The sequence below is a fragment of the Mixophyes fleayi genome, chromosome 6 (assembly GCF_038048845.1).
Source record: "Mixophyes fleayi isolate aMixFle1 chromosome 6, aMixFle1.hap1, whole genome shotgun sequence".
NCBI classification, from domain to species: Eukaryota; Metazoa; Chordata; class Amphibia; order Anura; family Limnodynastidae; genus Mixophyes; species Mixophyes fleayi.
In genome coordinates this window covers 163,546,080-163,561,292 of record NC_134407.1, presented here as the reverse complement: position 1 = coordinate 163,561,292, position 15,213 = coordinate 163,546,080, and the positions used below count along the sequence as shown (strand labels likewise).

The following is a 15,213-nucleotide window of genomic DNA, read 5'->3' as shown; positions in this document are numbered from 1 at the left end:
ACTACCCCCTAATCTTAATATTTGCTTTTATTATTGTCCTCGATTAAATGTGTGCTTTCCCTTGGCTTACAATGAAAGTTTGTCACTTGGGAACCAAAACAAATTCTCTATTATGATCAATTTTTAATGTATATGCTTTTATTTTCATATAATATTTGCAAACATGAACAGAGAAGTTTCCACATTTTGGGAAAACTTTGAAACTTGCAGAGTATTTTGTACAGCATTTTAATATACATCTAGACTTGGCTCCTTTGTATCAGAAGAGTACCTACAAGGTATGAACATTACTCATTTTAAATCTTTTTACACTAACAATCTGTAGTTTTTATTTTTATTATTAACTACACAGCAGGAAAAGTGTTTATGTGATAGCAATCACTATAATATGTCCTTACAACAAGATGCCAAAAACCTAAATCAAATGGTACTTAAGCTGGGTACACACTGCAGAAACTGACTGTAGATGCGATTTCTGTAAAGATTTTACCAACGACAAAGTCCCGATGAGCATGCCGATTCACACGTACGCCCCTACACTATTTACCTTTGTGATCTTCATCTCTCATAACCATCTGCTGAAAAGATTGGGACTCTGCACACTCTATAGAGATCTGCCTACACGGCTGGTTGTGAGAGTGTACACACTTCCAGACATTTGTCCGACATCGTTCCATCGTTGATTGGGATTTTTAGAAAATTTATAAAACCAAATCAAATAATACAATGTGCTTTGTTACGATAAAACATGATTGTTGGAGCGCACACACTGATGCAATATCTGACCAAACGGTCTCTAATCATTGGCATTGATAATATAATGAAAAACCTGCAATGAGTGCACAGATTTACAGTGTATTTACAATGTATCCCCCTCCCGGCATTTACAGAAACAAATAGTAAACTCCAATGTTTTGCAAAAACACTCCCCATTCTAATGCACAAATATAAGGTGTATCACCTACTACTACAAAGCACTCACAGCCCTAGGTTACAGACACTTCTTTATTGTCCAAAAAAAAAAGATACAAAGATACAAGTTCTCTTTTACACAAAACGTGCACAGCAATAGCAATCAGATGTTGCACAATACACAAAGCATTTGCCGGATCTGCTTTCCATTCCCAGCATTGAACACTGAAAACTTCTGAGTAGGCTTTAAAAAGGGATCATGAATCCCTATAAGAGCCATTCACATGGATATTTGGGGGGGGTGAGACTGGGAGAATGCATTTTGTCCCATTTTTTCATCCAGCATTCTCCGTTTTGCTTCACATATCCTGCTTTATAACTACGTTGCTCCAAACCTGCATTATTTATGCATTTCCCCATGCATCTATTTGAAAGACCCTTATGATCCCCATGAGCATGCACTCAGAAACAGACATATAGAACTTTACAGGCCTGCTCTCAACAGCCTTACCTAATGCTACAAACATGTGCTCAGTACCCAATGATACAGGAGGCCCTTAACAGCAACCGTACTAAAAGGTAAAGCCCTGCACTCAGCAATAGCCCTGCGGTAGGCTATAGGTCTGCACTTATTAACTGCAATAATGAATGCTACACATGTGTGCTCAGTAACAGTAATATGGAATGATATATATCCAATTTACAATACTGCTAAATGTGGCCTATGCTGACCAACAGCCATAACAAATCCTAGAGGCCTCTAATCAGTAAATACTACTGATTATAGGGTTCTAGGATTTGACAACAGAGTACTACTGACTTGTGTTCAGTTACAGTATGTTGATAGCTATAGGTGCCACACAGACAGAATGCTACATAGCTGTACTCTGTCCCACACAGACAGAATGCTACATAGCTGTACTCGGTCCCACACAGACAGAATGCTACATAGCTGTACTCTGTCCCACACAGACAGAATGCTACATAGCTGTACTCTGTCCCACACAGACAGAATGCTACATAGCTGTACTCTGTCCCACACAGACAGAATGCTACATAGCTGTACTCTGTCCCACACAGACAGAATGCTACATAGCTGTACTCTGTCCCACACAGACAGAATGCTACATAGCTGTACTCGGTCCCACACAGACAGAATGCTACATAGCTGTACTCTGTCCCACACAGACAGAATGCTACATAGCTGTACTCTGTCCCACACAGACAGAATGCTACATAGTTGTACTCGGTCCCACACAGACAGAATGCTACATAGTTGTACTCGGTCCCACACAGACAGAATGCTACATAGCTGTACTCTGTCCCACACAGACAGAATGCTACATAGCTGTACTCTGTCCCACACAGACAGAATGCTACATAGCTGTACTCTGTCCCACACAGACAGAATGCTACATAGCTGTACTCTGTCCCACACAGACAGAATGCTACATAGCTGTACTCTGTCCCACACAGACAGAATGCTACATAGCTGTACTCTGTCCCACACAGACAGAATGCTACATAGCTGTACTCTGTCCCACACAGACAGAATGCTACATAGCTGTACTCTGTCCCACACAGACAGAATGCTACATAGTTGTACTCGGTCCCACACAGACAGAATGCTACATAGCTGTACTCTGTCCCACACAGACAGAATGCTACATAGCTGTACTCTGTCCCACACAGACAGAATGCTACATAGCTGTACTCTGTCCCACACAGACAGAATGCTACATAGCTGTACTCGGTCCCACACAGACAGAATGCTACATAGCTGTACTCTGTCCCACACAGACAGAATGCTACATAGCTGTACTCGGTCCCACACAGACAGAATGCTACATAGTTGTACTCGGTCCCACACAGACAGAATGCTACAGTGCTGTACTCGGTCCCACACAGACAGAATGCTACATAGTTGTACTCGGTCCCACACAGACAGAATGCTACAGTGCTGTACTCTGTCCCACACAGACAGAATGCTACATAGCTGTACTCTGTCCCACACAGACAGAATGCTACATAGTTGTACTCGGTCCCACGCCGACAGAATTCTGTCTCACACAGGCAGAAAGCTACAGGGCTGTAACTGGGTATCACACAGGCAGAAAGCTACAGGGCTGTAACTGGGCACCACACAGGCAGAAAGCTACAGGGCTGTAACTGGGCACCACACAGGCAGAAAGCTACAGGGCTGTAACTGGGCATCACACAGGCAGAAAGCTACAGGGCTGTAACTGGGCATCACACAGGCAGAAAGCTACAGGGCTGTAACTGGGCATCACACAGGCAGAAAGCTACAGGGCTGTAACTGGGTATCACACAGGCAGAAAGCTACAGGGCTGTAACTGGCTACCACACAGGCAGAAAGCTACAGGGCTGTAACTGGCTACCACACAGGCAGAAAGCTACAGGGCTGTAACTGGGTATCACACAGGCAGAAAGCTACATGGCTGTAACTGGCTACCACACAGGCAGAAAGCTACAGGGCTGTAACTGGGCATCACACAGGCAGAAAGCTACAGGGCTGTAACTGGGCATCACACAGGCAGAAAGCTACAGGGCTGTAACTGGGCATCACACAGGCAGAAAGCTACAGGGCTGTAACTGGGCATCACACAGGCAGAAAGCTACAGGGCTGTAACTGGGTATCACACAGGCAGAAAGCTACAGGGCTGTAACTGGGCATCACACAGGCAGAAAGCTACAGGGCTGTAACTGGGCATCACACAGGCAGAAAGCTACAGGGCTGTAACTGGGTATCACACAGGCTGAAAGCTACAGGGGTAGAGCACTACATGTGTCCTAATCTCCCGAATCCTAGCATTCACAGACCCCTGATTGAAAGAAAGGAGTTATTCTCTGGTGATCATTGAGAAGTCCAGAAATGAAAGAGGATCTCCCCATCCTGACTTCAATCAATTCATGACACCCACTCTTTAAAATGATGAGCTTCTTAGTAGTTATTCTTTGGTGATCACCAAAACATAATACCTTACAGTGCAGAAAACATTATGGATCCCAGCATGTGGGAGGGGTTTTGTAATACCCAACTTGCTCCAAGAAACTATGGGGATCCTCATTTGAAAAAGGATAGTTCCCTATTTCACATGATGTTCCCCCTTAGTATTTATTGTCTGGTGATCACCAGAAAATAACATCCTCCAGAGATAGCGGCTTCTAATACCCAGACTCAGGGCCGGTCCCATAGTGGTCTACTTCGGGCTGGGTCACCTGTATTTTTGTTTCCTTTAAAATGTTCCTAATAGGCTGCTGAGTCGAGTCCTGTCCCCCGGGCTAACATTTTCCAGCCCTCCCCTGCCCAGACCTGACCTATCATGGATTGTATAAAAACAGAGGTACTCTCATTTGATGCTGTAGGCTGTCTTGTTATTGAAATGGTACGTCTTATTAGGCTACCATATTATTCCTATACATTGCATGCATTTCATTAAAGACAGAGCAAGCTAGCAAACAAAACACAAAACTGCATTAACATTTTCAAGTGCAGATTTGAAAACTATGAAAACCGGAGTGTAGTATTTTTTGGTGGATAGAAAAAAACACACACACACATTTGCTTTTGTGTGTGGGTACTGCTTAAAAATTACTAATACACACGTTGGCATGTGACCATCAGAAAAAGTGCAAAAATACGCTCAGAACGGTGATAAAAAGCCTCAGTGGCAAAGGAGTTAAAGTTCTACTTTATTTCTCAGACATCCCCTATACCCCAAATACCTTTTATATCTGTGTGGAGCACATGAGAATACAAATCTGTATGCTCCATACATATGAGGCATTTACAGGCAGGTACACAGTACTCCATTATGGGGCATATTCAATTGTTGGCGTTACAGCCTAAAGTAACGCGTCCCACTCACTATTACAGTCATTACGGTAATAGTGCGTGTAAATAGCGTAATTACGGTACTTTTCACGCTGGATTTCAGCTCGCGGCTCAGGGAGTTGCGAGCTGAAACCCGGCTTAGTATTACCGTAATAACGGTAATACTTTTTCCGCAGCTGAAACCGCCAACAATTGAATATGCCCCTTTATGTTGTATTACACATTCTTCCTTCATTCAGACAGTAAGGCTCATTTACAAAGCTACAAAAATAACAATGGTGTTATGTGATGTCACGTGACTCCTATTGCGCAAATACACCTATTTTTATGGACTAGTTCATGGGCTTTTGGGCCTAGATGGATGGATCTGCAGGGGTGCAAATGTGTTCCACGTCAGGAAAGGAGAGGTGAGTAGATCAGGGACATTCATTGCTTTATTCACGTTATGCTTAGTGGGTAAAAAATATTGAAATAAAATCAAAGGGGAGCAAAAGATGATTTAGGGAGGCATCCATGCTGCTTTGTGGAAGGGTACATAGTAGTATTTTTCTCTCTGCAGAAGGATTGTGTCTTCTTCTTTACTTTCAATGGGAAGCATTTTGCACCCTTCACTTGCATTTTTGCAGAAAATCACTTCCTAAGTGCACTGTGGTCAATATTAAAATAAACCTTCAAACACACAAAAGTGACACATGTAATAAACACAGTCTCAATGCTTCCTCGCTGTCATAATTAAAAACATACATGAATTTAAACAGAGCAATGTTTTTGTAAAAAAAGTATAAACTAATGAAGGGGGTAGACCCAAAATGGCAGCATATAGAACTTTTGTGGGTTGTAAGTGAGTAGTCTGTTTGTTGAACATACAATTAAATATAATGCAAAATAGTATGGAGTCAATGGGGCATATTCAATTGTGGGCGGGATCGCCGAAAATCCCGCGGTCCGCGCACAATTACCGTTATTACGGTAATCATGCACGGAAAAACAGTCAATACGGTAATTAACTCCCTGAGCCGCGAGCTGAAATCCAGCTAGATTTTACCGTATTAACGTTAATAGTTTTTACGCCGCGGAACTTTTTAAGAATTGAATATGCCCCTATGAATTTGTAAAATATTCTTGTTTGTTAGGACAGCCAACAAGGAGATGCAGAAAGTTGTTCTGTGTAGTAGGGCCCCAACAGCAGAAATCAGGACACATTATTAAAACGACTGGGGGAGGGAGGTGCTGTAGACATACACTTCCACTCCAGATATACAAGAAGTGTCTATACCTGTATCAGGGCAGGAAAATGAGAGATATAGAAGATTGGGGGTGGTTGGCTGTTGCTATGACAACCAAATACTGTGAAAGCAAATGATGCAGACATCTTTAATACAAGCCACAAAAATGCACTAAAAACATCCAGAATGACAGGCCAAGAGAGCGCAGGCCTGAAATATACATGTTCCTGCACGCAGACCAAAACACGTTCTTTATATGTCAACGTTCCTCTCACATACAGGGAAATGCAACTGTCTACTCATAACCAGTTTATTTTGGTTTCATTTACAGAGGCTCTACTGTAAAACAGTGTGCACGTAAAACATAAATAGTCATCATACATGTTCCAGGACCCTTGCAACTGTGATTTACACACACACACACACTAATATAATATAATATATATATATTTTATTAAGTAAGGAGTGGTACAAATGGCACAAACTCTATTGAGCACTGATGTCACCTCTTTGTTTTGAACATTTGAGTGCTTCCAGGCACGATTTTACCTGCATCTCTCTCCCTAGGGCCATACAGCAGCTCCTCTTACAAATATATATATATATATATATATATATATATATATATATATATATATATATATATATATATACACACACACACACACACAAAGAGAGAGATCAAACTGTTGCTTTATGGTGTCTAATAAAATAATATAACAACACAGTTGTGTGACAACATTTGGGTATAGATCATTAATAACTACCGTCCGCTCCATAAACATGTAAATACATCTCTGTAAACACTGCCCCCAGTATAAAGTATGTATCTGTTGGTTAAGTGTGTACCAGGATAGTGTAAACATTAATACTTACAGTAATGGGCGTATATGACTAGTATCTAACTTATATTCGGCCCATGCACTGGGACAAAATTAGTTATAAACAGAACAGTATGAAACAACATAGTAGCATTTATATGTAAAACACTTGTATACGCACAAACATAAACAGATCAGTATATACATATAGCTAGCTAGTGTGCACGCATTCAATAAATGCACACAGTACACATTGTGGAACGCAGATACCACATTATATTTAGTGTAGATGTATACTGTAATGTCTAAACTAGCAAATAGGGAGTAATGTAAGTGAGGTATGCCTATGAAAAGATATGATATACTGTACAATATACTGACAATATAGTGCAGACATTTACTAGGAGCAGATGATACAGTACTATGCAGCAATAAACATATAGCTGAGACTATGTGGAGGCGCACACATACATCAGATATATATATATACAGCAATAAGTATGATCTACTATACACAGAAGGCCCCATCAACCAGCTGAATAAGGGGATATAGTTGTAGAGCACAGAACTGCCCCCCTCTAACACCCCAACCCCACCCTGCCCCCCCCAGCCAGCGCCTACAGCAGCCCAGGGGCTCCTACCTGAGCGGCGGGGGAAGACGGGGATCCCACCAGGCAGAAAGCCACGCCATTCATTTGGTGGAGGGGCCGGGAATCCCTGGCAATGGCCGGACCCTTCCTCCTCTCTCTCTCTGGCTCGCAGTGTGTAAGTCTCTCCCTCCTCACAGGATGACAGAGGACCTCCCCTCCCCCTCCTGCCTGCCGGAGAGACTGCTGTAGGCGAGGGGGAGATACAGGGCAGAGCTGCTGCTGGGAGGGGGGTGAGCTGTCACACTGAGGGGGGGGGGCGGCGAGAGGACAGAGGGAAAAGGAAGGAGACTTGGAAGAGATAGAGAGATACAAGAAAGAATGAGAACTGATAAAGGGGAGAGGAATGAGAGCCGTCTAGGGGCGATCCAGTACTTACATTGATAAAAAGTGAGACGGATGGAGATTTCCGAAAAGCATCATGAATATAAACTACATTATATATATATATATATATATATATATATATATGTATTTATATTACATATATGGTATTTAATAATGGACAAGACAGCGTTGCTTACAGATAATAAAAACATCTCCAATACTTTTTCATTGCTCAGTATTTTTGTTTCTAGAAAATTGTTTAAAACAACAGTGGGGAGTTGCCTAAACCGTACTGTTATATGGAGTAGTGTATAGCCGCCACCATGCAGTCATTGTTACTTTGTGAACTTTACTAAAAGGATCACCGTTTCCAGCAGCCTCTTCCCGAACTATACATTCATTTTTCGGGGATAGAATTTGGCGATGTACCTATCTATTAATACACTATACCACATCCAGGAAGCTATCTAGACTCACCCTATATATGTACATAGAGTATCATCTCCATCATTAAATGGCCACTGACAATGAATGATGTTAGTAGACTGGTAATTCCATGGTATTTTAAATATTATATAAAAGAATAAGGACTGTTATTTATAGAAGCACCACACATATAGAAAAAGTGGCAGATACATTTCAAGGAACAAAGCTTCAAAAATTGGGACTACCCCTAGAAATTTGGGACAGTTGGCTCTGCTCTCTCCTGTATCATCGTTATGTGGCATGCTGCATAACTTCACTTATGTAGTGTTGCAGAAAATGTTGGCAATTATATACTTAATTATGCAACATGTCTGGGCTCCAAAGCAGAAAATTGGGTCATTCAGGTTTTCTCACCCTATGAACACAACCACAATGTTTCAGAGAGAGATAGATAGATATAGATATATATATATATATATATATATATATATATATATATATATATATATATATATATATATATATAGATACACACATCCTTACATCTATACACTAGTAAGGAATCTCAGTGCCACACACATGCACACGTCACAGGCTGAGGAATTTCTGCTTTCCTTGAGCCAAAAAAAGTCATTTGTAAAACAGGAAAAGGGCGTCACTATCCATATTAACTCTTCCTGAACCTCCATCTCCCTTCTCCGGACAGGAGGCTTCCTGTGTCACACAAAATATGTGTGAAGAGCAAGGGTCAAGGCTAAGCTGTTAGGAAAGCAACATGGCAAGGCACAGACAGAACCCTTACCATAGGTGTGGCTGTGTGCTGCCTGGGTTCTTTGTGGAATTGGAATGGATAAGGGGTAATAGGAGTAAGTAGTAGCCTTCATTTGGATGGATGTTCCAGTTGGCATTTTGTTTTTTACTAGATACGCTTTGTCACGTTGGAATACGTGGAAACATATATTTATGATAGGCATGTCCAACTGGTGGCCCAAAGGCCGGACACATCACTCCAAAGCTTTTTTTTTGTGTTCCCAACCTTCTTGAGAACTCCAGACTCTGCTGGGGGATATAATTTTATAAAATAGTATTTGGCCTTTGAACACAATTATAGCAATGATGCAGCCATCTTTATGGAAATACTTGGACAGCACTGATTTATGGTCCAATTTGGCTATATTACATATCTTATTGGTAGGGATAGTAAAAAGCCACTTTCAAGTATCTAGACAAGCCTGGCCCGAGGTAAAGAGAAGAAAAAAGGTCAAGGTACTGATAAGCTATTCTTTAGCGATGTTTGAGCATAAAATGACATTTGAAAAACGTATTTATCGAAGTTAGGACACATGATTTCATGTTCCATCTTGAAATACAGACTTTTTCATATAGTAGCCACTATATTGGGTGCACACTTTATTGGGTGCACATACTTGGCAAATTGCTTACTGAACAACCCGAATCCATCAGGGTATGGACTTGCCCCAGCCTGAACTTATAACAACATGGACTCGACACAACCTAGATGATCCAGAGACATGATCTCCACACAACCTGACTTAGGGGCACATTTATCAATATTCACATAAAGTGAAAAGTAGTTTTCAATCCTTATCGCAATGATAAGGATTGAACTATTTCTCACATTTATGTACAGCCCTGCACAGAAACAGCAGTTCCGAAAAACTGCTGTTTCTGCGATGTAAAAAATCATACTTACCCCCCTCTTCGGAAGCGCTGCCTCCAGGTCTTCTCCTCCTTCTTTTCATTCTTCAATTGAGCATGTGCAGTTCCAAGAACTGGACATGCGCACACAGATCCCCTCTCTGTCTCTGCAACGATAGTTGCAGAGAGAGCGCGCTGAGTGACAGGGAGGGATCATGTGATCCCTCCACACATGCGCTGTCCAGCTCTGCTCTTCGGCGCAGAGCTGACAGCATTAGATTTCTTCCATTCCGATGATGTACGCTGGCGTACATTAACATGACAAGTTCCCGAAAAAAATGTTTTTTCGGGACTTGTTAGATTGCGGCCAGGAGCAGTCACCATTCTGTTGAATGGTGACTGCTCCCAAAAACGAAGAGGACTGCAAAGCAGCAGATATCCACAATATCTGCTGCGATGCACCCTTAATAAATTTGCGGAGGACACTGTGGGACCTTAATGACCCGTTAAAAGGACTATCGTGCTTTCTTAAATATGCCCCTTAATCTGGACAAGACATCTGCACAACTTGATGTTGTATGGACATGGACTCACAGACCACAAATCCATGAAGACATGGACTTTACATGGCCCGAAATTCACTGCGGCACAGACTCACAAGGTGTGAGACGTCTGGTTCAGGGAAGTAGGTCAACGTCAACTCCAACGTGCCTCATGGTTTTTGCAATCCGCTAGTAGTGGATCTCTATTCTAAATACGCAGATAAGCAATCTGGTCAGTTCAATAAGCTTAAATCATCATCACAAACTACTCCAGGACTTTCCCCGCCTTGTGACATGGAGCATTTATCTTGCCCACCTGAAATGGGGCTAAGGCTCCAATGTTTGTCATTCAAACCTAGCCACAAAACACCTGGATGTTGTTTGGAAGGTGTATCATTTTGGAACACTTGTGACACTATAACATGTGAAAACCTTAGCAAAGTTGCAGATACAGCTAGTGTCCGCCACCATGCCAAATTCAAACAAGACTTTTGCCTTGACCATTGTCCCTGTTGGCGTTTTGACAGGTACCAACATGAATATAGTGTAGGCCTGCATATATTTAGCTGTCTTTAAGCAGTCAATTGCATGGGAACGGCAGATGTACCTAATAAATTGGCCAATCTTTGTTTGTACTTTTAATATTGTATCAACAATTACAAGATTAGTAGCTGAATAAGTCTATATCTAGCAGGGTTTAGGACACTACAGATATATTTTTGACAATAGTATACTTGTAGAGTGTTGGGGCTATGTAATAACCTATTTTTGGATCATATATTTGTGTTGATCCTGGATATTAGGATATGGCTTCTTTTGGAATGAATGGGGGATTGTAAGTCAGACCTCTGGGCGGAGTAGCTGGGGATTGGCAGAATGAAATAAGGTAAATATAGACTCATATCCTTTACAGTCAGGCCACCATCAAAACCCATCAGAGAGGAAGTGTTCCCATGGCAACTGGAACCCACGAAATGGAATTTCCAGTCTACAGAAGTCAGGTCATGCAGGGGAGAGGTCAGGAGATTTCTGTAGCTGTGTTTAGCATGTATACTTATGACTGTATTACATCTGCAGACGTGCAAGATGAATAGCTCAATTTACGTAGATTAAAACAGGCAAATGGAACAGGTTCAGTGGTGCTCTAGTTATTAAAGATAACTGATGTAAAATGTTAACCAGTCATACATGTTAACCATGATCAATATAAACTTGATATTTGGATATATTCCATGGTCTCATTCAGGTACCCAGTATAAATAGTTTCATATATGTAAGTGTACATTTTACTCCAGCGAGCCAGAATTGCTTCCAAGACCCAACCAGATTATGAGTTAAATTTAAAAAGCGTCTATTATTTTCTATTTTATCCTTATTTAATTGGGAGGTAAAAGCAACTCAGACCCACCATTCTTAAACCAAATATATGCCCTTAGTTAATATGTATTAATAATAAATAATACCCTTAGTATTTTGAAGACCATGTTGCAAAATACAATATCACCAGTGCTTAATTTGTGGATAAAAAAGAAGAGGTACTCAAAACACTTATCATAAATTGCGATAACATTATAATGATTTTTAACCATTAAGGACCATATGGCCAAAAGTAGTATGTGAACTGCTTTCCTGTGTGTTACAGCACAAATTAAGCCCTGAATATCACTGAATTTATTAAGAATGTTATTATTGCACATGGTAAAAGTGTGTATGTGTGTGTGTGGTGTGTAACACTGCCCTCTAGTGGCAAGCTATAACAAAATTGTAGAAGCATATGAATATACTCTACACCACAACCTGTACTGTGTTTACACGACCAGTTCACATCAGACAGTTAATCTATAAAAATCTGTACATGTCAATTCGCAGGTAATATGGGGTGAATCTCACTACTGTAGGGTCCCATCAGACAAACACTAAACTTTAATTCTCTTCGCTCCTTCTGTTCCAAGTCTACAAATCACCGCAGGACAAAATGGTTTCACTGTCCATTTTCATAAGGACCAATGGCAGTAACAGCACAATGTGGCCCTGGTACAGGGTTTCACACAGCTAGATTTTATTCTATAGGAATTATTTAATTCCATCTGCTGTTAAATACTCAGTCAGGTTACCAGTTTCTTCAGAGGCTCCCGAGTTACAAAAGTTTCAGAAGTCACAACACTGAATTTTTATGGCTGGAAAAACTGATGAACACTGAAAAAAAAATTAAAAAAAAATCAGCCATTCGTATTCTGGGACATGGGAAGAATAAAATATTACAGGTCTTCCTGACACAGCCATAGACAGGTCTGCAATACAGAATTTGTGATGTGCATACTTAGATGCGTAGCCTGTCTGAAAACAATTACATTTACTATTCCTAGGTCAAGATTCCATGTTTTTGGACTGTGAGAGGAAACTAAAGCACCCGGGAGACACTCACAGAGTGAGAACACACAAACTCCAAATAGATAGGGTCCCAGTTGAAATTAAACCCATAACACCAATTCTGTGAGTCAGCAATGCCAACCACTGTGCCATCTTACTCCACAACAACTAAGATAAGATCAGGATATTTGCCTCTCTGGCTGAGCGGCCCAATCTCTTCTTCTTTCCTGATGCCAGTTGGTTGTTTGACGACTATATTAAGTGTATTGGATTTAGACAATTGTGTGTGTAAAATTGTGAAAAGTTGCGGACACCGAGTGAATATAATTTCTATCCATCCATCAGTTTAAGAACATCTCACTCCTGAAAATGAATCCCGGAATATTTAACTATCTGACGTATTAGACAAGACCAAATCAATTTAACATACGTAAAGTTTCATGTTCAGTATTCTATAAGTGGTCACATATATATCTGCCTATAGCAGAAACGTTTGTAAAAGGAGAGGGGGGCGGGGGGTGTGTTGTAAACATCATGCAGAAAGTTTGCCGCTGTAGTGGACTTTAAGAAAGGTTAAGACACTGTAACCAGCATCTAATAACCAGATATTAGCTCTGAGTAGTGTAGTGAAAGCTACAGTTTGCTATAAGTCATAGCAAATCTATTGTTATCCAGTATTTATGAACTGTTTATGTAGCGTTATAGAATATGAGAAAATGTTGAATAAATAAAACACAAACAATAAACATACACTGAATGAAGAGGGATGGAAAGTATGTCCTTATGTGCCTAAAATCTGAGGAAAAAGGGAATCAGACACATGTAGAAAAATTAAACAAGGCTTTGCTAAAAGCACTTGGCTTTTCCCATTGCTTTATTAAATAAACATTCATATGGTAAGTGAGCAGGAGATTCACAAGATGTTGGAAAAGGTGTGATCATCAGAAGACAGCTTTGCTGTGGCCTTTATGTTAAATAATTAAAATCTAGAGAAAACAAACACCAAATCGTTTCTCCGGCCGATATAAAGCACTGACTGAAACACACATAAGCCTGCTAATAAGATAACACAATGTATTTAGCAAAAGATGCAGGGAAGTATGTACAAGCCAATAAACTGAAGTCAGCTAAAAGGTGAAAAAACCTTTATTAACAGGAAGTTGTCCAGAAATGGAAGTGTTCACAGTGAGCGCCAAACGACATTGCAGAGTATGACAAGCAATGTGACTGTGCTGGACCTCGACCAGTGTTGCTGCACTAACATTTACTTCTGTTTGCAGCTATTATTGTGGTCATTGTTCACAATTAACAGATTATTCAGCCAGATACTAAAAAGAGGTTGGAAAGGTGAAGAGGAGACATTGTATAAAGTAAAAGAAGCGTATGAGTGGATTGGATGACCAAGGTACTCAAACACTTAGCCACGGAGACATCCCACAATCCATCACATTTCTAGGATCCAGTTGAACTTTCAGGCAAATCAGCAGAGAGGGGGTCCACACCATTAGATGAGCCGGATAACCTTGTGCATTGTGTAGCTGCAGTTTATAGCACATCTTATTGTGGTTGCTAACAAACAGAGCATGCTGTTCCAGTTGCACATCAATATTCATAATATTGTTACATTTTCCTATGCATACTCTTAAGTGTTCTTGTTTTACATCATCTAATCATGCCCCTGGTTAATGAGGTGTCAAGCATCGTTAAAGCATAAATCATTCATGAAGAAAATAAACAGCTGCTGTATAGTATTCCGCGCTCATCTCTGGCTCAACTTATGACGTTTAACTGCAATTCACACTATAAGCATGCCCTTCAGAGCCTTATGCCAGCCACAGAGTAATCCGGCTGCCCAGGATAAAGGTGTTGGCCAATAGACTCTCCGGCCAAGTGCGGCATCTCTTCCAGCACTGCGATCAGAATATTACCTCCATCGGCCTCTACGGTTATCATCCAACTGCATATGTCAACTGGTGCGATAATTATCTGATCAATTTCAGTCGCATTATAGTCAGGCATGGGTGGGTTGCTTTGAGAGCACTTGCTGCCATATTACACCAACTACCCAGTATCTCTCTTACCTTCACCTCCCACGTGGTCACTCTAATCTCTCTCTGAGCTACCTGCTGCCTTAGCTGCAGGTGTTGGAGCATTGTAGAAGCAGAGCAGGGTCACCAGTAGGCAGAAACAGGTAACTCGGTAGATGACAGTGAACACGCAATTGCTTTTGAGCAAAAGCTGCAAGCACTAGGACATAATTACCCCAAGGTTACATAATAACAATGGACTTGTGCCTTAGTGATGTTACCGATTTCTAGTGAATATGCTGCATTCTCATTAAAATTTCCTTTTGTGTTCTTTGTATTTTCATTCAACAAAATAGCCCCATGTTTATACCACGGTAGAAGTAAAGCAGACAACAGTTAC

The 15,213-nt window shown here is 40.9% G+C and overlaps 1 protein-coding gene across 1 annotated transcript in view; it reads right to left on the bottom strand.

Annotated features, from left to right (window-relative positions):
• The window catches only part of ARHGAP23 (Rho GTPase activating protein 23), a 60,378-nt gene extending 52,694 nt beyond the window's left edge, over positions 1-7,684 (bottom strand). Inside the window, exon 1 of the mRNA XM_075177028.1 lies at positions 7,457-7,684. Within this exon, the coding sequence (XP_075033129.1) occupies positions 7,457-7,510 (54 nt within the window). The 5' untranslated portion in view covers positions 7,511-7,684. The remainder of the gene's footprint in view (positions 1-7,456) is intronic.
• Between the last annotated feature and the right edge of the window lie 7,529 nt (positions 7,685-15,213).